The sequence below is a fragment of the Panthera pardus genome, unplaced genomic scaffold, assembly GCF_024362965.1.
Source record: "Panthera pardus isolate Hobbes unplaced genomic scaffold, ASM2436296v1 HiC_scaffold_10, whole genome shotgun sequence".
Classification (NCBI taxonomy): Eukaryota; Metazoa; Chordata; class Mammalia; order Carnivora; family Felidae; genus Panthera; species Panthera pardus.
This window is the reverse complement of record NW_026526655.1, coordinates 67,709,237-67,732,924: the sequence shown is the minus strand read 5'-3', so window position 1 is coordinate 67,732,924 and position 23,688 is coordinate 67,709,237. Positions and strand designations below refer to the sequence as shown.

General features: G+C 37.4%; 1 protein-coding gene across 3 annotated transcripts in view; it reads right to left on the bottom strand.

The window, feature by feature from the left end:
* The window catches only part of GRB14 (growth factor receptor bound protein 14), a 116,269-nt gene that overhangs the window by 7,790 nt on the left and 84,791 nt on the right, over window positions 1-23,688 (bottom strand). For 2 of the 3 annotated variants that reach the window (XM_019457932.2, XM_019457953.2), the window contains 6 exons: window positions 18,749-18,870; window positions 16,709-16,783; window positions 13,724-13,861; window positions 8,436-8,546; window positions 8,149-8,244; window positions 1,787-1,867 (listed from right to left, as the gene is read on the bottom strand). In XM_019457932.2, the coding sequence (XP_019313477.1) occupies window positions 1,787-1,867; window positions 8,149-8,244; window positions 8,436-8,546; window positions 13,724-13,861; window positions 16,709-16,783; window positions 18,749-18,870 (623 nt within the window). The remainder of the gene's footprint in view (window positions 1-1,786; window positions 1,868-8,148; window positions 8,245-8,435; window positions 8,547-13,723; window positions 13,862-16,708; window positions 16,784-18,748; window positions 18,871-23,688) is intronic. The other variant, XM_019457938.2, reaches the window with a different exon arrangement.

Genomic DNA, 23,688 nt, shown 5'->3' with positions numbered 1-23,688 from the left:
TAGTGCCTGGATGAAAACCAACAGAGGCAGGTGAGGGGCACTGACAGTCATTATAGAGGTCACTGATTCTTCCATGATAACCTAGAAAGGTGGGATTCTGTATAGACATCAAAGTAAACACAAATACCTCCCCAAACATCTCAGTTTCCTTTATGTAAGTTAAGAAGAACGGAGGTATAATTCTCAAGTGCTATTCTCTCTGATCTTGATAACTGCCATACAGGACAGATAGGTCCTCGCTACACAGGCCTCCTACAAAATCCCTATCTCCAGCCAGATTCACTCAAGAAGTGTCTTTTTCCTACACACTGTGTTGAAGAAGCAAAGTTATACTAACCAAGCTGTCATGTAAATATGGATCAGCAACAGGCCCACTTTCAATGGACAGAGGCAAGAGTAATGCCATGCTTATGATGCTAATCACCACGATGAGACTGGAAAATGCTTTGTTTATGACAATTTTTCCCTATGATTAACAGACACTAAGCAACTGCCTCCAAATGCATGGCTGCTATTAATGTGCTCATCCTAAAATCTTTAGATACTAAAAGAAATTTAGAAGGACTTAGAAAAGGATTAAGATCATAAAATCCATTATTCTTTCTATATATGTGGATTGAAAGATGAAGGTAAGCTGACAAACTATAAAAATATTCACCTAAAGCAACTGCTGTTATAAAAATTCATTACAGTCTTTAGTTTCTTATTTTAGGGCTTAAAAGTGATCTGACACAAAGATGAAAAGTTACTCTTCCATAACGAAAAGCAACGTAACCACAGATAGGAGTTTTTTTCCATATTAGTCTATCAGACTTAGTAATCAACATTATTTCATGCCTCATTCCTAGAATTGAGCATTTCATCTGCTACATTACATGTGGGGAAATGTGCCTTCCTTGGTCACAGTTATGAGGAGCAGATTTTTAACCTATGTGGAAATGCAGTATGTTAGCTGATTTGTAACACAGGCACATACACCCGAATTCCTAATATACTCAATATTAAGGAGCAAGAGCAAAAATAGTAGAACGTAAACTTTTAAGTTCAGAAATAAATTTCGTGTGTTAAGGCACAGTAAGTTAAAATTCGGTTCTAAAGAAGGGAAAAGATGTGTCTGTGTGTATCTGCAAGTAAATATTCAAGTTGCATTTAGCATAAATCTGAGAAGTAGTGTTAGACTTTATGTAATGCAAGACCTACATTTTGGTTAGCAGTTTTTGGGTTTCCTGAAGAGCAGTTTGCTTTTCAAGGACGTAGACCTTAAAAATTTTGTTGTTAGAAAGCCAGAATGGCAAAAGAGCTCACCTGTGTGTACTTTAGCATTTAAAATTCCAAACTACTGGCAGCTTTATACTAGGCTGTGACAATTCCAGAATTAATATTAAAATAAATAAATAAACCCACGATGAAAATCAATAATTAAAGAAACATCTACAGTCTCAAGGAAAATATTCTATAAATCATATCAAAATGTAATCCTCCAATGTTGTAATGACACAGAATGACTCACATAACTCTTTCAATTTTCTTTAACATATAACATTATCTATTTTAATTGAATACTTTGTGATACTGGACTGCTGTGATTTGATCACATAGGCTGCAATCATGTGAAATCCAAGAATAAATAATTCCATATAACATTATGTTAGATGGTGTCGTTACTTTACTTAACCAAAAGGACTTACAGTGTAAGTGTACTGCAATGCACATCTATAATGCAATAAAATTGCAAGTGAACAGAATGTAAATATAAAATATATAGATTAATAAATATGGTCCTTACCATGGGTGATATACTCTGAGAACTGCAGCCACTTCTACCTTGATATGGATGCATGTAATTCTGGTACAGCTGCATGCCATACTGCAGAACAAATAAATAAAAACGCATTCCCATCACTTTTACTACATGGGCAACTGATGAAAATTCAATACTTTAATTACAAATAATCAATATGAAAAATAAAAATTATAAGCTTTCCTTACAACAAATAGTAAAGCAACCATAACTTTGAAAGGTAAGCTTCTAGTGCCCTACAATGATACATTAAAAAGACAAGTGTTTTTTACTTGAATCCACACTTAAAGTCTAGTTCAGCAGTATAAAAATCTGAAACGGACATTCTTACTCATTATTCTTAGCACCCTGGTGCCAAAAGCATTGAAGGAGTATATCACCTAATGATAAGAAAGCTCACTTGGGAAGGATGCCACTTTATGAAACAAGGACTCTGAAAACCTTACAGGCATCGTAAGCAAAACAGGGTAAAATTCACCATAACTCTTCAATGACTGATTGACAAATTATATCATCTCTCTGGCAAATCCATAAACTTGGCTCTATGTTAAAGATTCTTGACACTGTAGCATCCTCTAGTAACAAAACTCTTATCACATTGTTTCATTTCTGGCTCTAAATTCAGGGAAATCAAAATGGTGGGGAATCAGGCTGATCTCACACAAACGGTCACAAAATACAATGTAAGTGGCAGAACCACGGCATCTTTATTTTCAGGAGGTAGCATTGTAAGACTCGGCTGCCAGGCTACACGATTAGATTAGAAAGTGGGTCTGGGCTGTAAGTAGAATACTAGTTTAAGAAACATTAAGAATGCTAGCTGCCATGACTCCTGGGTGGCTCAGTTGGTTAAGCACACAACTCTTGATTTTAGCTTGGGTCATGATCTCAGGGTTCGTGGGTGCAAGCCCCGCACTGGGCTCTGAGCTGGCAGTGTGGAGCCTGCTTGGGATTCTCTGCCTCCCTCTCTCTCTGCCCCTCCCTCGCTTGCACGCTCTCTATGAAAAATAAATAAACTTAAAAAAAAAAAGAATGCTAACTCCCATGGGGTGCCTGGATGGCTCAGTAAGTCAAGCAGCTGACTCTTGACCTCGGGGTCCTGAGTTCAAGCCCATGTTGGGCTCTGCACTGTGTGTAAAGCCTAGTTAAGAAAAAAAAAAGTATGCCAACTGCTAGAACCAAATTCATCTTGGAGGGTTCACCATCTGAAGCTAGAAGGTACTCCCCTAAGATTTACGCCACTTTCTTTAAAACAAAACAAAACAAAGCAAAACTACAATGGCACAGAGAGGGCTTTTCTTTTCTTTTCTCTGGCTACCCTCGACAATTCTCTCCATTTCACAGATTTGTGATGAACTTGGAAATAGGCCCTATATAAAAGATTGAGGAGACACCATGGAATCCAATCTCACCCTTAGGATGAATTCCATTTAAACATTCCAACAGAACTGTTTCTCTACTAAAGACTATTTCTGTAACAGCAATTCCAGCAAACTGGATATATTTGGTAATTAGGCAGAAATCAGAGGGCGGCTTGGAGAGTCTCTGTTTCCAAGATTTTGCTTTTAACATGAATACAAACCCACATTCATTTAAAATTCTCTATGATTATTTCTTTATCCAATTATTTCCCAACTTACAAAAAGTATTTTTTAATTTACAGTTTGATTGACATTAATGGAACCTAATGAAATTTACTTTAAATCAACTCTAAACCTACCATAACTGTAAAAAGAAGACAGAGGAGCCTAATTCCTAGTCAAGTTCATTTTGGAGAATATACAGTAAGTTCTAACCAATATTTCCACAAGGTGCACACATGCTGCTTGGTGGCCTTTTATTTATCTGTAGTGAAAAGCCAGCTATCTACTAATAAGACTGTTTCCTTCAAAGATGTATTATCCCTGGTACCTTGTAGTGTTAGGTAGCTGCTTCTGTGCTATTGGTCTTTAGTAGGCATTTAACTCTGGCCGAGGGATAGGGCATGAGTCACCTTAACATGTCCCTGTCCTACAAAGGGGCAGATAAGGGACCAAAATATGTTAGAAGCTGACAGAGTTCTAGTTGAAGGGAAGGGAAGAATATAACATGTAACTAGGACACTGTACATGAGCAATTCTCAGATTTTCTATGGATCTATATTTAATTGGAACTTATCCAAAGAGAATAGGAGGATCTTCCTCTGACACCACATTAACAGTTTACATGTGTATATGAAAAAAAAAGAAAGGAAAATAAAATTAGGAGGCCAAATTCTTGGAGGAGGCAGTATCTAGTAAGTAGCATGTAAGGAAAATCAGGGGCCCTTTCAGTCCGATCAGCATACAGACTCATGTCTCCCTGCGCTTCCAACGAAGTCCAATGATAATCTGGAAATACAACAGACAGCCAAAGGAGAAAAATCAAAAGACACCTTTAACACCAAGTGAGTTCAGGTGCACCAGCCAGGGGGATAAAACAGGTACCCACTGACGACAAGCTGCCAGGGGAAACCAACTGACTCCCCTGTTAGAGCATTTCAAATATGTGTTCTGGCAAGCCCTGCCTTCCTGCATCTGGATATGTTAAAACAGATCTGTTTAACAGATCTGTAAAACAGATCATATCACTTTCCCATTTGAAACTGTTAGGTGGTTTATCATTGCCTCCAGGATAAAGGTTCTCAGTGATGCCTGCCTCCCTCTCTGCCTCATCTGGAAAAGCTTTACCACAATTGAACACACACACACACACACACACACACACACACACACACACACACGGGATACATATATAGTAGGCAGAATAATGGCCCCGATAGATGTCCACATTGTAATTCCTGGAGCCTGTGATTAGGTCAGGTTACCTGGCAAAGAAGAATTAATGCTGCAGATAAAATTAAGGGTGCCAATCAGCTGATGCTGAAATTAGGTGAGTATCTTGGATTATCCAGGTGGATCCAATATAATCATAAGGGCCCTTATAAGTGGAAGGGGAGGCACAAAAGAGAACTGAGTCATAGCATGAAAAACTCTTGGCTTAATATTGCTGGTTTTAATGGTAGAGAAAGGGACCATGAGCCAAGAAATCTTGGCGGCCTCTAAAGTCTGGAAAGGGCACGAGAAATGGATTCTCCCTCAGTCTCTGGAAGAGAATGTAGGCTCTCAGATACCTTGTGTTTAGGACAATTAGACCCATTTCAGACTTCCTGAATGACAGCGGTGTAGGATAATAAATTTGTGTTGTTTTAAGCCACTAAAGTGGTCATTTGTTATAGCACCCATAGAAACTAATACAATGGAGCATCTTTAAAGTGGACATTTGTGCCTTGAAAGATGGTTTAAAAAGAAATCAAATGAGAAGAAAAAGTGAAAAGGAGACAATCTTCCAGAAGCTAAGCATCCTGTATATGGAAAGATCAAAAAAAGCTTTTAATACATTTCATCAATTCTTAGACACACGTTTCTTTTCAAATTTTAACATCCATAAATTTGCCTTAACTTAACTATGGCATCTTATATTCACTGTGGACCGAGTGACTTGCCATTGCCTGAAATGTTTGGTGAGATCAAAAAATCATTTGCATCAAACCTTGCAAGGGGGATGCCACTGTCTAGAAAGACAACCCCAGGGACCATGGCAGAGCACCTATCTGAGAAGTTATTCCTCCCTGAAGCTCCTGATGGCACAGAGCTAGAGAGTTCGTATGAAATATGGGTGTCCATGCTCTGAGAAAAAATGATTCAGGAAAACCAGACTTAGAATTTGAAGTTTTATAGATAGCTCACACAATTTATTTCAGGTAGATAGATAGATAGATGTGTGTGTGTGTACACAAAATTGATAAAGGATGAAAATCTGTATCTATAAGTCTAAATAAATATAAAATAACTAAATGAAAATAAAAATCATAAGTGATATGAAAGCATATCATAATTTTACTGGCAGAATTCTACTTATGCAAAAAAAAAAAAAGGTGAATCCTAGTAAAATCAGTTGCATGTTAGAAAGACTGCTTTAAGGAAGTGAGTTAAAAAAAAAAAAAAGGAAGTGGTCTTACCATCTGCTCCTGACTTGGGTGTTTGACCTTGAGATCAAATTAGAAGGGAGGAAGCCTTGACTAACAAGGTTGGAAAGCATCTCCTCTACCAGCCTACCCTGATTTCCAGAGTTCTAAGGGAAGGAAAGAGAAAACCAGAGACCTCAAGGTACTTTCTCTACTGTGACTGTGATGAGTTAAAGGGTTCCAAAGAACGCCAGCCTCTTCATCTATAAAAGGAGAAGACTAGATGAGGTTACTGGTTCTTAATCAGGCATACATCTGGAATTCACTCACTAAATTGGGATCCCTAAGGACCGGGCTGGGCACATAGGACTTGAGAGTGCTTCTCAGATGATTCCAATGCATATCCCAAGTTAACTAATTACTACTTCTTTGTCTGGTTTGCAACACTCTTTAAAGTTCTTTTCTTTTTTACATTTTATGACAATGAGAACATAGAAGCAATTACTTACCATGAGGGTTTCAAAGAATCAAGACTTCTAAGCTTTGTTGAAACCAAAATCATGATAGTCATTTAACGGTTGACTATTGAAAACAAGTCTCTTGTAATAAAGTAACTACGGTAGCTATCTGCCATAACAGCAAAAGGAAGCAAATTTCATAGTTAATCCAAAAGCTTCCTTTAAGCCATTTAAATGATGTTTCTTCCAATACCACTTTACATCCACTAGGATAATTATTTTTTTTAAAGGAAAATAACAAGTGTTAGTGAGGATATGAAGAAATTGGAATTTTCATATAGTGCAGGTGGTAAACGTTAGTCACTTTGGAAAACATTTTGGCAATTCTTCAAAAGGTTAAACAGAATTACCATATAACCAGCAATTCCACTTCTCAGTATATACCCTCAAAATTGAAAACAGGTATCCAAACAAATACATAAACACACATGTTCATAACAGTACTATACACGATAATCAAAAGATGCAAACACCCAAGTATCCATTAATGGATAAATGAAAAAACTGCCTTAACATATATCTATACATCTGTAAACACACACACACACACACACACACACACACACACACACACACAATGGAATATTATTCAGCCATAAAAAGGGAATCAATTATGGACATGCTATAAGGTGGATGAAATACAAAACAATATGCTAAATAAAAGAAGTCAGACACAAAAGATCAGATATTATATGATTCCATTTATATGAAATGTCCAAATAGGTAAATCCTATAGAGACAGACACAGGCATGGATGGTTGCCAGGGGCTGGGAGTCACTGTTTTATGGTTATGGAGTTTCCTTTTGAGGTGATAAAAAATTTTTGGAGCTAGACAGAGGTGGTGGTTGCACAACATTCTGAATGAATGAGATGCCATTGTATTGTTCATGTTGTTAATGTGTACACAGTTAGTAATATGTTCATAATGTTAGCATAGTTAATTAAAATAGTTAATTCAGTTACTTTTATGTTATGTGAATTTCACCTCAATTACATAAAAGAATAAAAAACATATACAATTTTATTTAAAAAGATAAAAGATAAAATTTAAAAAAGAATAAAAAATAAAAGAGCAAATAAAAAAAAGAATAAAAAATAAAACTGTTTTCCAAAACTTGTAAGACAGCTAATAATTCTGATTCTGATTATTTTGCCCTTCTTCAAAAGGAAATGGTTGATAATTTTTATAATTATGAAGTTGTGTTAAATTTACTACCATACAAGTTTTGAAATTAAATATGTTTTCTATACATTCTAGAAGAAATCACTCTATGTCTCTCTTCCCCACATAACCTTTAGAACATTCTTACTCCTTTCAAAATGCTCACTAACAAACTATGCTTATTTAGGTTACAATTTCTACTTAGCACAAAGTGGATGTTTTCATAGTATATCAGTAAAATTTGTATAATAATTTGAAGTAAACTATAAAACAACTTATACAACACTTAAATTAAATGTAAAACCATCACACTAAACATACTTCAGTGGGCACATTTTAAAATATATGTCACGTTGGATTGTTGACAATACGTTGAAAATGCATACTGAGTCATGTATAGAAGTTTTAATCAGTTACACTAGCTATCTATGTAATACTCTTTAAAAAATAAAATTCAGAGCATTTGTAAAAATGGAATACTTACTCCACACACAAAAGATAAATGCATTAGGCGATTCCACTCTACTCTGCAAATGTTTATCTTTTAGATAAAAAAAATAAAATACATACATTTGGGTACATGGACTCATAGTGAGTCTTCACATTTTGAAATACAGATGTTTTCACACTTTCATGGCACTCCCAGCATTTAATAGGAATTCACGCCTGCGACGAGATTACCTTAAGCAATCTAATCGCGGTCACCCAGCACGTCCTACTCTGCTCTTCTTCTGCACAGAGCATTTTCAGGTCTCGGGGCCCTCCCGCTTTGTTAGGCTAGAAGGCCACAGCACATTGTTTATCGTTAATGCATATCTTGAAGGTAACACCTGTTGAAATAAAAGCCACTAAAATTCTCCTATATATAAGAGAAAGCTGTCTCTTTTTAAAACAAATTAAAAGAAACTCAAGCTTACCTAAAAGGCTGAGGCTTGCTTTATTCATCTATCAAAATATTAAGCCTGTACCTTAAAGCAGAATCCATAGTTAGTCGGTGCTCCGTGTTTTTTTTTGCCGGCCAGTGACACATAAATATCACTATTGCCAAATTCGCTGAAAAACTGCAAATGCCGTGGTTCCTTTAAAAAAATATATATGTGAGTGTTGAAGTGAACACATATTTTGGCACACTCTCTTTGTGTTTCTATCATGTTGCATAATTTATACCTTGGCAAAAAATATTCCAAGTAATGTCACAGAAACAAAAGGGAAGAAAAATTAAGTTACTATATCCATAAAAGAACCAGAAACTTGATACAATATTATTTGAGAAGTGGCCACTTGTTTGTAAGTTTAACTTCCAGTATACAGCAAAACATTTACCTTCCTATTTAAAGTTTTCTCTTTAGAGCCAAAGCATAAGAGACTCTTAAAAACTGAGAGCAAGCTGAGGGTTGATGGGGGTGGGAGGGAGAGGAGAGTAGGTGATGGGTACTGAAGAGGGCATCTTTTGGGATGAGCACTGGGTGTTGTATGGAAACCAATTTGACAATAAATTTCATATATTAAAAAAAATAATAATAAAGTTTTCTCTTTAACTACCATTTCAGGAATCTCAGGGAAAGAGGCAGCAAAGGATGGCTTTTGGAAATGTTTTCCTTGTCCAGGTTTCAAATAATGGTAGTTGAACAAAGGCAAGAAGCTTGGTTTGAGCTTCCACGGCAGTCAGAGAAGGAAGAGAAAGAGACAATGATTCTTGCTTTGTTTAGAAACGATCACCCCTCCTGTTTGCGTACTGCCCAGCACATCACAGTAAACAATGAAATAGGTGGCCTGACTACTTTTATGAAAAGAAGGAAGCCTGTACAGATGAGTTCAGGGAAATTACCTGGCAGTGGAATGTGTCTGATGTTCAAGGCAAAGTGGAAGGAATCATGAACAGCTATTTCTTCTCTGGGAAATCCATGAGATTTAAAGCTGGTCATGGGAAATCACTGGGTCATATTATTCTGTGACAGGTTAATAACTTGAAGAAGTGCTTAATTCTGGGGTTGAATGCATAATCTAAACTGACCAAAATGCATTTGTTCTTTAAAATCTTGCTACTAGTAGTGTGGTCCCAGACGAGCAGCATCAGCATCACCCGGGAGCTTATTAAAAATGTAAAATGTGTGGCCCCACCACAGACCTACTGAATCACAATCTGCATTTTAACAAGGCCTCAGGTTATTCATATGCACTGAAATTTGAAAGGCAATGCTCAAAATAAAGCAAAACAGAAAAGACAGAAAACCCAGAACATTCAGCAGTTTGAGCAACCCATTCAGATCCAAATCCAAAATGCTTCTAGTCATTTACCAGCAGGCTATTGCATCCCTGATGATTGGTAGAGTGAGAGTGTCTGTGTATGCCACTGTTCCTCTGTGTGTCACTGTTAGGCATTTTGATCTAATGAATGACTACAGTTCCCAACTCCATGGGAGAATAAGGCAGAAAAGAAAACTGTTGAAAGAGATCCAGCCTCGCGCCCTTGGAACAAGGGGAGAGGAAGGAGAGAGATACTCTTACTGTCATGGCTTTTAAAACTATTTTTTGATAGAAACTGATTTGCTAGTAAAAATGTCTGATTTCTACGAAGAAAAGATAAAACCATCCCCCATCCACTGGTGCTGTAGAAGTCAACGTAGCTGAGTCATCTGGATGTAAGAAAAGGGCAGCTTGAGAAACCCTCGAAGGCTACAGAGGCATGACGGGTTTCATTTCTTGACAGATTTTTGCTCCATTACTGCAGACATATCAAGATTTACAAATCGAGACCACAAGCTTGGGTTGGCCTGGTTAGCAAAGGCTACACGTGCATGTGTATACAAGGGGAGAGTTGAAGAGGGGCATACTTAGAGGTTTCCCTAAATAAAAGTCACAGGCACATCTCCAAGGCTTGTAGCGGTGCTGAACTAACTCCCACGCAGCCCAGATCTTCAGAAATTACAATAAATCAAGACCTTCTCACAGAAAAAGGATAGGAAATTGTATCTTTGCCAGGTAGAAATGTCATTAGACATTAGATAACCTGCATAATTTATATTAAGGTCATAATCCTTGAGGTTACCTAATACCTTGAATTTCTTTTTTTGAGGGGAAATTTAAAATCATTTTCATGTATGGAACATGAGCTCATTAGACACAGGCCAGAGAGAAGAATATTATGTACTGATACACAGCAAAGTCAGACACTATGTTGAAAAGAGCTACAATATGGACTGAGAACAGATGTTTGATGCTTGTGATTTTGCCTGGCCAAGGGAAAGACCATCACAAGAAAAAAGGCATGGGTCCGGTAGAAGGAATCAGAGCTGTCTTTTATATAACGGCTGGGCAGGGAAAGGGGGGGAAGGCTAAAGTAAAAATATAATGGGCAGTTGATTTTAATGAGAAACCTGTTGAAGAAGTGAGAATTTAGAAATTAAAGAAACATTATCGTATCTTCCAGTGAAGGTTCACTGGAAAAAGTACGATCAACATGATTACTGGATTTAGAAGCCACTTTTCTCTGATGTTAAAAGTAAAAAAATAAATAAAATAATAGGGGCACCTAGGTGGCTCAGTCGGTGTTCGACCTTGGCTCAGATCATGGTCTCACAGTTCATGGTTTCGAGCCCTGTGTCAGGATCTGTGCTAACAGTGTGGAGCCTGCTTGGGATTCTCTCTCTCCCTCTGCCCCTGCCCCCCATTCATGCTTTCTGCCTCTCTCAAATTAAATGAATAAAGTTAAAAAAAAAAAAGATAACCAAGCATGTATTTGTTTAAAAAACATCTTCATATATAACTTCACACTTACAAACAAAGGATAAAAAAGCAATCCCACTAAAATTTAGACCAAAGAAAATCCAAAACCTTAATTACAGAAACAGGTAATTATTTATCCTGACATTGTTTATGATAGAAAAATTTGAAAATTAGTTAAAATGTTCAAGAAAAATTAGTTTAATGCATATGTATGACAGGATGCTAGGAGTCGAATGACATACACTTAAAAATAAAATACGTCTGTAAGAGAATGTATTACTAACTTAGTTGAGCCCCATTCCATCACTTAAACTTCAACGAAATACACACTCATATGCATGTACTCTTGCAAACAGCAACAAAGGAAAACCATATCTGAGGGAAAGCTCGCAAAAGTATGAAAGAATCGAGTATTACTCCTTGTGGCTCTGTATCTCCTGTTAGGACCACCACTGGTATATCTGGTCTCCCCATTAACTGTATTCTGGGCATTTCCATTTGAATGCTTCACCCTCAACACAATATATCTAGAGCTCAGATCATGATCTTACTTCTAAGATAATGTGATAGCAAACCTCCTATTCCTGTTTATTAAATCCTTGAGTGTTTCTTTATTTCCTTTTTTAAGAACGTTTAAAATGCTCCCTCTCCTTTCACATCAACAAGGTCAACAAGATCTAGCCACTTGCCATTGAATCTTGTATCCATCCCTTTCGCCACCCACACCCCCCCCCACCCCCACCCCAGCTCATCATAGGCCTAGGTTAGATCCCATCAACTCCACTCTGCATTGCTGAGTGACTATCTAATTAGCATCTGTGTGTGCCTCTAGATAATCTGTTTCCCTGTGTCCCCCTCCACTCTCTGCTTCCTTTGCTCCCTCCCCTTCATTCTTTTTCTCTCTCTCTCTCTCTCTCTCTCCCTTTCTCTGATTAAGCTCCCTATGGCCATAGTAATCTTACAACTTGATTATCTCACTCTCCTGCTCAAAAATTTTCATTGGCTTCCTATAGTGAGTTGAATGATAGTCATCCCCCTCCCCCACAAAAGATATGCCTGTGCCCCCATCCCAAGAAACTGTGAATATAACCTGATTTAGAAAAAGGGTCTTTACAGATGTAATTAAGTTAAGGATCTCAAGATGAGACAATCTCAGATTATCTGGGTGGGCCCTAAATGCAGTGACAAGTGTCCTTATAAGACATGGAGAAAGAAGAGAAGGCCACGTGAGGAGAGAGTGAGGCCTCCACAAGCAAACGTGTGCCTGCAGCCACAAGTAGCCAAGACAGAAAATCCTACAGAAATTTAAAGAATCACATAATGAGAGTGAGAAATAAATAATAAATGAACATTCCCAGGATAAAAGGAAAATAGAAATTTGCAGACTGAATGCATATGGTGAGAATCAAGTAAGATACATCAGAATACATGCGAATGCACCTAGAAATATGGTCAGGGAAGTTACTGAACACCAATGATTATCACAATATTTGAAAAACAACCAGAAAAAAAATGACATTACCAACAAAGAATCAACAATGTTGTTTGACAACAACAGATGCATGAGAACAGAATTAAAATAGTCGCCCATGAAAACTCTCAAAAGTAGTTTCACATGAAAGATAATCAATGCATCGCATAAAATGTCAGCACTCATAAAACAAGGCATAGTCAACACTGACTAGACTACACAGAAATACAGACAATGCAGCGCTGAGCACTGTGAAGTTACATGTATGAGTGATGGTGCGTGTAGGAGCACACAAGTAGGTCTATGTGACTGCACAGGTATACACACACAAGCACACAAAGGAACACATATATCCACCCTGATGGTAATGTACCTTCCTTTAGGAATCTACAATCTAGCTAAGGAGACAAAACCAACACAGACAAAGGTATTAAAGAGCAATTACAGAGTCAGCTGGGTGTTACTAACTGCATCAACAACAGAAGTTCAGAAGTGGGCAAGGTCAGCAGCATAACCTGTGGTGAAAAGAAAAGATGTGCACTACCTTGGACCTCAAAATCTGCAACCAAGGATAAGGAAAAAGGGGGTGAATTTGGAGTAGAGAAGAAATGAGCACAGTATGTGGTACTGAAATAAGAGCATCTAGATTTCCATCACAGGGCCTATGTTGAAACTAGTGTGAAACAAAGCTGAATAGTCAGTTCTTAAATGGATTATGGCAGGGGTACCAGGGTGGCTGGGTCCGTGAAGTCTCCGACTCTTGATCTCAGCTCTAGTAATCATCTCACAGTTCGTGAGATCAAGACCTGCGTCAGGCTCCACGCTGACAGCACGGAGCCTGCTTGGGATTCCCTCCCAGTCTCTCTCTGCCCCCTCCCCTGCTCATGTTGGGAGTCTCTCTCAGTAAGTAAGTAAATAAATAAATAAACATTTTTAAAGGATAGATAAATTGTAGCAAATATTTGGAATCTATAATTACCAACTCTTGATATAAGCAGTAAAAAAAGTAAACCCCACTTTAACTTACAATTCATAGCATATCATTGACATTTCAATTACCTTTGATGTCCCTTTTGTAGAAAAATATAAACCAGATCTTCTTAGAAGGAAGTAAATCTTTTTCCAGGACTTCTTTCCCTGTTCTTTTGCATGTAAGAAGCCATGGATTTCAGGATATGTGCTTGAACTCAGAAACATCTGGAAGAAAGTTAGACATTCTCATAGTATTTTTGAATCAATGATAGTGTAGCCTTATAATAATCTTGTTAAGATTTCAAATATAACCATGTAAAATCTAACAGGGTCAATACCACTTATACAAGCCATTATAGAAATGGCAATATAAATACAATGGAAAATAAATCAGTCTTTTGACAACCCAAGGCAAGTTCCAAATAAAAATATGTGCACAAAATATACATTCTAAGTGGTCAGTACTTAGCCAAACACCAAACTGGTAAGTTATTTAAATGTCCATCTTGAAAAGCTAGATTTTGTTTAAGAGTTAAGTCCTGATACATTTCTATGCTTTTCTATGCTCCTCCCTGAGAACATATCAACTTCATCATAGTCAAAATAAAGACTACAATCTTGACTTCAGTTATTCAGTTGTTAAGAAAGTTGGGCTGAGTTCACCTCCCTGATGAGGTAAAGCAAACAGTCTTTTCTTTGTCCACCAAGGTTCTCGATTGTGGATGGCTACGGCAGGTGTTTTCCAAAGAGAGCTGCAGCACCATCTCGCAGCTCACATGCTCTTCTGCAAAGTGATCTTGCCACTGACACATGAAGAGCTGGAGTCTGTTTCTCTACCTCCTTGAATCTGGGCACAGCTTCTGACTGCTTTGACCAATGGAATACAGCAGAAGTGATAGTCAGCTAGTTCCAGTTCTGGTCCTTAACTAGTCCTTCACTAGTTAACTCTTGGAAGCTAGCTGTCACATAAGAAATGTGACTACCCCGAGATGGCTCTGCTGTGTGAGACCCAATACAACTAGGAAAGCCCTTGAGGATGAGAACCCATGTGGAGAGAGAGAGAGAGAGAGAGAGAGAGAGAGAGAGAGGCAGGCAGGCCAAGAAGTACCAGGGACACACAGTGAACAGCTATCTTAGAAGGGGATCCTCAAACCTCCAGAGAGCCCATGTGCTTCAGAGATGACCCACCCAGCTAAACCCTTTCCATATTCCTGACCCACAAAATTGTTGGCAAAATGTGAGTGGGCACTTAAGCCATTAAGGTTTGGAACAGTTTGTTACACAGTAATAATGAACTGAGACAGTAGGCATGTGCTGGTTGGGAAAGCGAGAATGAAAAGGAAGAGCTCTGTATGAGTGGCTGTGCTCTGCATCCTTAATAAGACAGTGGAAATGCATTAGCATCTCATTAAAAGAAGAAAACAAATCCCTATGAATAAACAAATGCAAAATGGAAAAACTGAAAGAGAAATTACTAGCTAAAACGATGTGACATATTTTAAAAGGCTACTCTGGGAAATGCTGAGAATAGATATGTATGTTTTTAAGTAAATTATTAAATTTTTTAAGTTAATGAGCCACAGTTATTAATTAATTGACATGCAAAACAGGCAAGTAGGTTTTTTAGTTTGAGTGCTTTCCAAGTTATTAAACCAAACCAATTAAATTTTAAAAAGGGAGTCACAGAGGTCATACTAGAAAAAGAAGAAACGTTTTAAAAGTGGAAACATTGCCTCTGTGGAGAGAAAAGGTCAGAGGCATATGCAGGACTATCTGATTCCAAAGCTATGATTTTTCTTGTTTTTATAATTTCACATTAAAGTAATATAACTATATTATAGGAGAATTGGGGAAAGGAGGTGGAATAAAAACTCCAGCCCGCCACCCTGTATCCTAAGCCAGTAGTGAAGCACTGAGAGGGCCTGAGAGCGGCAGGGGGGGCGGGGGGTCCTCAGGCATAGCTGCTGGGCCGCTGCCACTCATCCTAATATCCTGATGGGGTGTCTGTGAAACCCAGTAGCATATAAGAAGCTTTCAGGAAAATCTCTTGAGACTAATCACATTTCTAAAATATTGTGAAGAGCAAAAATGAAATATAGCCTATTAAAAGCCCATAGAAAACAGATCTGTACCACCCATTACAGTTACCAGTATATTTAAATACCAATATACTTAAAGTAGTATCTATTATGGAAATATTAAAAGTTGTCTTCTTTAATGGTCAGAAAATATTGAGTGGGTCTGAGGATGCCTGAAGGCTTAGATCAATCAGTAACCATTATAAAAACATTGCTCAACATTAACCTGTTAACAATGGCAGAGCTTGTGATGTGAAATCTACTAATCTACGAAAAATAAAATAACTGAAATCATTCTTTTAATGTAATGAAAATACCTTTAAAAATGATCTTGTAAAGCCACTTCCAGTTTGGCAGAAACGAGCCCAACAGATACAAAACTAAGGAGACTCTTAATTAAATAACTAGCATTCTTAATTCAGCTAAAACATTTCAGAATTCTGCTCAGGTATCCAACATGGTTATGACACATGTCAGCATATGATATATATATATATATATATATATATATATATATATATATATATATGTATATATATATTTTATATCTGTTTTTCTCCTTTCACTTAATTGCTGAATATTTTATCACAAATGGATTGAGAGCACTTATTATAAAAGTTAATACTAAATATCTGTCAGTAAAATGCCTACACTTTACTGAGGATTTTGATTTTTCAAAAAGACTAACATAATCTTTAAACACATCATAGAACAAATTACTCTGCAAGTTTCCTTTCATGATACACATTCCTTTCACAATTGGCCAAAACTGGGAAGAAAAATGGGGTTAGGAGGCTTTCCTGATTTAGGGAATTCTTTATTCAGGTTTTGTTCTTTCCTTTCCTATTCTTTCTTTTCTTTTTAGTTTCACCTCCAGCAAAAATTAATCAGTCAAGGTATACCATTTCAAAATCTGGGCATGTATAAATATGGACCTTAAAGTTCCCCTTTATCATGCTGTTACTTAACATACTTCAATGGGAATATATTTTACCTGCAAAATCTGTGTGGGGGATATTTCACCATTGGTTTCAGTTGCAAAAGACACCATATGCTCTGGAAAAAAATACTGACAAAAAGATAGAGGTTACATTTTCTCAAAAGCAATGCTAGAAAAGATTCAGTATGACCAATATAGTAAGCTAGAGCAAAAGTTCTCTAAGTCACTGTGTTGAAAATTCACCTGAAGTGTTTTGTTTTGTTTTGTTTTGTTTTGTTTTGTTTTGTTTTGTTTTGTTTTGTTTCTTTTTTAATGCCAGTCCCTGGACTCTACTTTCATGTATCTTAAGGGGAAGGTGTGGGTAGGGCCCAAAGATTAGCAAACATCCTCAGATAATGCAGATGCAGAGAGATCCACATACGTCAAGTTACCAAACACTGCTCTCACGATGGCAGCGTGCTTGCTCCCATATCTCTTCCCTGAGTCCTACAGCCATTCTGGCTGGCAGGTGCTAGAGGATTCTCAACTCCATTTCACAAACTCAAGGCTCATAGAAGTAGATGGTATAACCCAGGTCACAGCCACATGTAGAGGAGCCAGGACTTACAATAGGGCCAGAGGCTAAAAGTCCAGTCCTTTCAACCTACTCTTTGTCCAACCTTGTTTAATCATAAAATTCACCTAGGACAGTTGTTTAAAACTGGAATTCCCAGGCTTCATTCCTGGGGTGTCTGATTCAGTAGGTGTGGGTAGGTCTTGGGTCCTATGCTTTTAATAAGCACTCTCTACACCCCCAGGTAATTTTTATAATCAGACAAGTTTGGGAAAATATAGACCTCTACACTTCCTGGAAGGACAGGCCTTTACAACAGTTCTATTAACATTTGGTCTAATACTGTGTTCAATATTAGTTACGGCATTCCTGGCCTCTACCCACTAACAGCCCTCCTGTCCCTCCACCCCAGTAATGACAGGCAAAAATGTCTCCAGACATTGTCAAAACACCCCCAGTTGAGAGACCACTGCTCTAGGTCTACAAAATGAGTGTACAGACTTGTTTAAATAATAATAATAATAATAATAATAATAACAACAACAACAACCAAAATGATATATAACCCAAAACAAGCACTAAACCATATGCCTTTAACTATACTTTTAAATTCTTGCTTTTAACAAAGATTCACAACAAGAAAACAGTTTCCCTTCAAATTCTAATTCTATTTAATTTTTATTAGGACTCTTTTATTTTCTTTGTCAAAGATCACTCCATTATGTTTTTATTAATAGGTTCAAATAAAAGAGAACATAAGAGGTCTTTCAGGGTTTGAAAATATTCTATTATAGTATGTATCATATATTTTTCATAAAGGATCATTTCAATTCAATTATCCAAAACTTAGTGTAAAAATACGCTATAGCTGCAGAGACAAAAACAATTTAAAATAATGAGCCCAGGGGCTCTTTTGACTTCTGCAGATACCTAGTCTTCGCTAGGAATGTGACACACATTTATTTTCTTTTAAAGAGCACTATAATGAAAGAAGTATTTATTGGATAATGCTCTGGTCTTTAGTTCATTTCTACTTAGCTCAGTAATTATTGCACTGAAAAAATATTTTGGAACAGCAAGATTCATGTCAATAATTTTTGGCTGAGCTATAGCACTCCAAACAATCATCAATCTGTTTTTACTTTAGAAATTTTCTTATTTAAATTTCCTACATTCTTTGAAAAGTGTTAAACTATAATATTTTGGAGCTGCTTGAGGATATCTAATAATTGATTTCCCAAATTAAATGTATATTTGTTTTCTTAAAAAGCAAGAAGAAGAAGAAATAGCTCCCCCAAACTACCTATCTGAACTTCTATGATCATACTGACTAATCATTGATAAAGTAAGAAAAAACATAATTATGATTTTAAAGGAACAGAATTCTGACCTACAATTTACCAAATAGGTAATTACATTTTTCGTAGTTACCAAATAGGAAATTATACTTTATTCATAGTGACTCTTTTCTTCACAAAAAATAAAATAAAATTTAACAAATCCATTTATTTTCTCTAACTACTAATGGGGATTTCACTTACCATTGGGTTTTTAAAGAATTCATATTTGGCATAATTTTTTCTAAAGTATAGTTTATTTTCTTCTTCCATTCCCCAGTTAGATAGCACTTCCATCACCAGCTCGTGGTCTTCTATTGTTCTTTCTGTAAGGAATGTTTCAGTGAGTAGGTCAACAGATAGATGCCTGGATGGACAGATGAATGAATAGACAGACAGAAAAATAGGCAGGTAGAGAGAAACGTATGTGGACACATGTATCCATACAAATATATAAAATATATTATGTATCTTTACTAAATACAGCAAATTTCAACTCAATTCTAGGACAGCCAGGTTGATAATATTTTTGGCAACTTTGAATTAGTAATGTTGATTTTTATACCAAAGCAGACTGTAACCTGAGGAGAAAAAATGACAAAATATCACAATGCACTTTTTGGTAATTCTCAATTCCTTTTATTGCCATGTAAATTATAATTAAGTTTGATAACAAATCTGCATTAAGAATTTAGGAGCTATTCTTTTTCTCCAGCTCATCGTGGTGCCAAAATTAAAATATTTGCCTCAAGGTTGAACAATTCACCCTATTAAGACATGAAAAATTTTGACAGGTTCAAAAACGCATTTGAGACACATAATCTGGATAGTTGAGAAAAATTAAAATAAATGCTTTAAAAGGAAAAAATTTAATGCAAGCACATACAATTTCAAGAAACCTAATTTCTAGGGGCACTTTATGCTTTCAAAACTAATGTTTAGGCAACTATATTTTGTATTAACAATGAAGATAATTAGGTAGGGTGGGAAGGCACTTAGGAGGAAAGGTACTTAAATGAAACAGGCAGCGACAACTTTAAAGAGGTGAACATAACATACACAACTCATATTTTAATAAGAAACCTGATGTCTATAGCAGTGCTATTCAAAGAGCCCCAAACTGAAAACTACCCAATGCCTATCAGCCTGAGAATGAACGAATGAATAACTTGTGTAAATTTACACAGTGAAATACATACTACAACACACAACTGTGTGGGTGAATTTCACAAACATGATATTAAATGAAAGAAGTCAGACACAAAGAATAGTACATAGTACATGACTACACTTACATGAAATTCGATACAGGCGAAATAAACCTGTGGTGTTAGAAATCAAGATAATAGGGATAGTGGGTGAGGGAGCAGGAGTATGACGGGAACCACTGGGTATGGGAAATACTATTTCTTGTTCTGGGTGTTGGATATCCAAGTTTATGTAACATTGGAGAGTTCATTGAGTTGTCCACATATGGCTTGTTCGCTTTTCTTAAGGTATGTCATACCTCAATAACAGAAATAAAGAAACAACAATAAAGAAAAGTTACTGTGAAATTACTAATGTAAAACAGGAAGTGAAGAACAGCCAACTAAGGAATACAGAAACCCTCTGCTTTTTTTAGGTGCTTCTAGGACCTTTTTGGAAAGTATCGTGTCTCAGACATTCAACACTCAGTAGTGATCTGTGACCTACAACACCTGAACCCTTGAAAGTAAAGTCATACTTAAATGGAAGCTTATTCATCTGAAAGGAAATTCTCGTAAGAGCTCAATGAATATGGATGACTTCAAGTTAAGTGTGTATCAACACTCTGGGGTTCTGTTCCTAACTCCAATGGCTCTTTTTCTGTCTCATTGACAAGCTCCCATGGTTCCTCCCTCCTAAGATGTCATCTTTGGCTCAAATCTTTTCTTTCCCTTTCTTAAACTAATTCACTCTCTTCTCTTCAGCCATCCCATCTGTCAAGTTCCTGGAGATGGAATCTCTGGCCACAGTTACTTTCACTCGTGCTCTAGTTCTAGCTGCTAGACTTTCCACCACCTCATACATAGTTTGTCTAAATCCAGAGTCAGTATGGTGATTCCCCCAAAATATTAATTCCAGCAATGCTAATTCTGAGTATATAACCAAAAGAAGCAAAAGCAGGATGAGAACAGATATTTTTACACTAATGTTCACAGTAGCATCCTTCACAAGAGGTGGAAACACCCTACTGCCCACCAACAGGTGAATGGATAAACACGTACTGCAAACATACAATGGGATACTTAGCCTTAAAAAGGAATGACACATGCTACAACATGGATGGACCTAAAAGATATTATATGTAAAATAAGAATACACAAGAACAGATACTGCATGATTCCATTTATAGAATGGTACAAATAGACAAATTCATAAAGATGGAAAGTAGAATGGTGGTGGCCAGGGACTAGGGAGCAAGGAGTTATTGTTTAATGGATTTGGAGTTTCACCATGAGAAGATAAAAATGTTCTGGAGAGGGACAGTGGCGATGGTTGCACAACAATATGAATGTACATAATGCCAATGAACTATGCTCTTAAAAATGGTAAATTTTATGTTATGTACATTTTATCAAAATAAAAAAATAAACTTGAAAACAAAGTCTTCTTTTTTCTCTTTCAAACTGCTTTTTCCTAAATTCTCCTATCTCCATTGCGTCTTTATATCCACTCCCATGACCTCCACTTTTGCTATCCCCAGATACTAGAGATTTCCCTCCAAGTGTCTCTCACACAACCAACAACCCCTCACTCATTCTCATGATCACAATCCCAATTTAGACCCTCACCTTTTCTTAACTAATCTCCAAACCTCTAGTTTCTTATTTTTGTAATCCAACCTGGACACTACTACTACAGCAAGCTTCATAAAACATATGTGTCAACGTGACCCTTGCTCAAAAAGCTTATCTACTTCCTACTTTCTATGGGATACACCCATGGAGTCTAGCAGTTATACCATTCATTCATCCATCCATTTGGCAAATATTTCTTGAAGGCCTACCACGTGTCAGACATTCATCCTGGGGCTTGGAATTTTGTAGTGAATAAAACAGTCAAAAATCCCTGCCTCATGGAGTTTTCATTCTAATGAGAAGATACAGACTATAAATAAAATGCGACTCTTAAAAGGCAGGAATAAATACTACAAAGAAAAATAGAGCAGGGCATAGGAAAAGAGGAGGTCATAGGGGAAAGGAATTCATTTCAAGAGCTTGCCGGATAGATCTCGCTGAGAAGGTAATATTTGAACAAAGACCCAAAGGAGAAGGGGACATGAGCCAAGCAGACACCTACAGGAAGAACAAGAACAAAGCCTTTGAGGCAAGAGCAACGTTCCGTGTTTGAAGTACAGCAAGGAGATTAATGCGGCTGAAGCTGAGTGAGCAAAGGGACAAGTACTAGGAGAAGAGGTTAGAGAAGCAATGGTGATGAGCTAGAAGGAGGCCTAGGAAAGACCCTGCAGTTCATAGTGAAGCTCTGGCCTTTCCTTGGAGTTTGAGGAGAAGTCACTTTGAATAGAGAAATAACACGAACTGACTTATATTTTCATTGGATTGCATCGGCTGCGGAGGAGAGCTGATTTTAAAAGCTTCAAGGTGGGGACATCTAGGTGGCTCAGTCGGTTGAGCCGCCTGACTCTTGATTTTGGCTCAGGTCATGTCTCACAGTTGTGAGACTGAGCCCCACATAGGGCTCTGTGCTGACAGCACAGTGTATGGATGCTGCTTAGGATTCTCTCTCTCTCTCTCTCTCTCTCTCTCTCTCTGCCCTTCCCCCACTCACATGTGTGCTCTCTCTCACTCTATCTCTCAAAATAAATAAAAAACTTTAAAAAAAGACTTAAGGGTGGAAGCAGGAAGCACATTTAGTAGAATATTACAATTAATGAGGGGAGAGATGATACGGCTTGGATTAGAGTGGCAGCGGTGGAGATGTACAAAGCAGGCAGAATCTGGACATATTCTGAAGATAGAGCCAACAGGATTGGCTGACAAATCGGATAGGAAATGGAAAAGAGAGGGTAGTTAGGGGAGACACCAAGGTCCTCCACTCAAGCTCTTGGAAGAATTGTGTTGCTATCAATGAGTCTGAAAAACTATTAAGTAGGTTGGGAGAGTCAGCAGTCACTGAGATATCCCATGGGAAGTCACATCCCTAACAATCTCTCTATCCTTAATTTGGTCTCCTTCTCACACAAACCAGCTGATATTTTCAAGCTTATGAAACCCAGGTTCACATTAAAAATACTATTTTCTAAGCATGATATCCGTATTTTTTGCAACTGCACAGGAAGAAAATTTCAATGTAGTCGGCAAAATGTTTGCTTGTTTGTTTTACCAACCTGTGTTTCTTTGTACCCACTGCCTCTCTACCACTGAAGAAACATCATATGTTCTGACCTCAAGCTACACTATACAGAGAGGAAAAAAAATAAAGAAACGCATTTCCTCTACTTTTGAACTTCACAACAGACCTTACCAATCTTTGACAAATATAAGTGCTTGGGGAGAATCATGTCTAGCCAATCTTTGATGGCCTCATACAAGGATCCACCTTCTATCTTCTGGGAAAGGAGCTGTAGTTAAGGTGTTGGTGAAGAAAAGGATGGAGTAGAGACTGCGCTAGATAATAATAAGTGGATGGTATAGGTCCCAAGTGACCCTGTATCCTGTCCCCTTCCAGAATGAGAATGCTTTCAGGGTGATGAGTCGATGGTGATAAAACACCAGATAAGTTTAACGGTGGTATGTGGCTCAAACTAGAGGGTAGCCTTAGGAGACATCTCGTTTCCAATAGAGGCCCTACATCCAGCATGGTGGAGAAGCCATAACTGAGGGCAACATCAGGGCAGATGAGTCCATGGCATCCCACTCTGAAGAAAGAGCATGGAAGTAGCACCACATCTCCAGCAGGTACAGGGAAGAGCTAAGACAAGAGTTCAGACTTAGGGGGCTGTATGGTTCAGTCAATAAGCTTGACAGGAACAGAATATGAACAGCTGGACAAGAGTTAGGCAAACACCTGTCCTGGGACTTAATGCCTCAGCAGAAGGTTGCAGAAGTGAAAGCAGGTCTGAATTTTCAACTGAGAATATTTTAATCCCATATGTAACT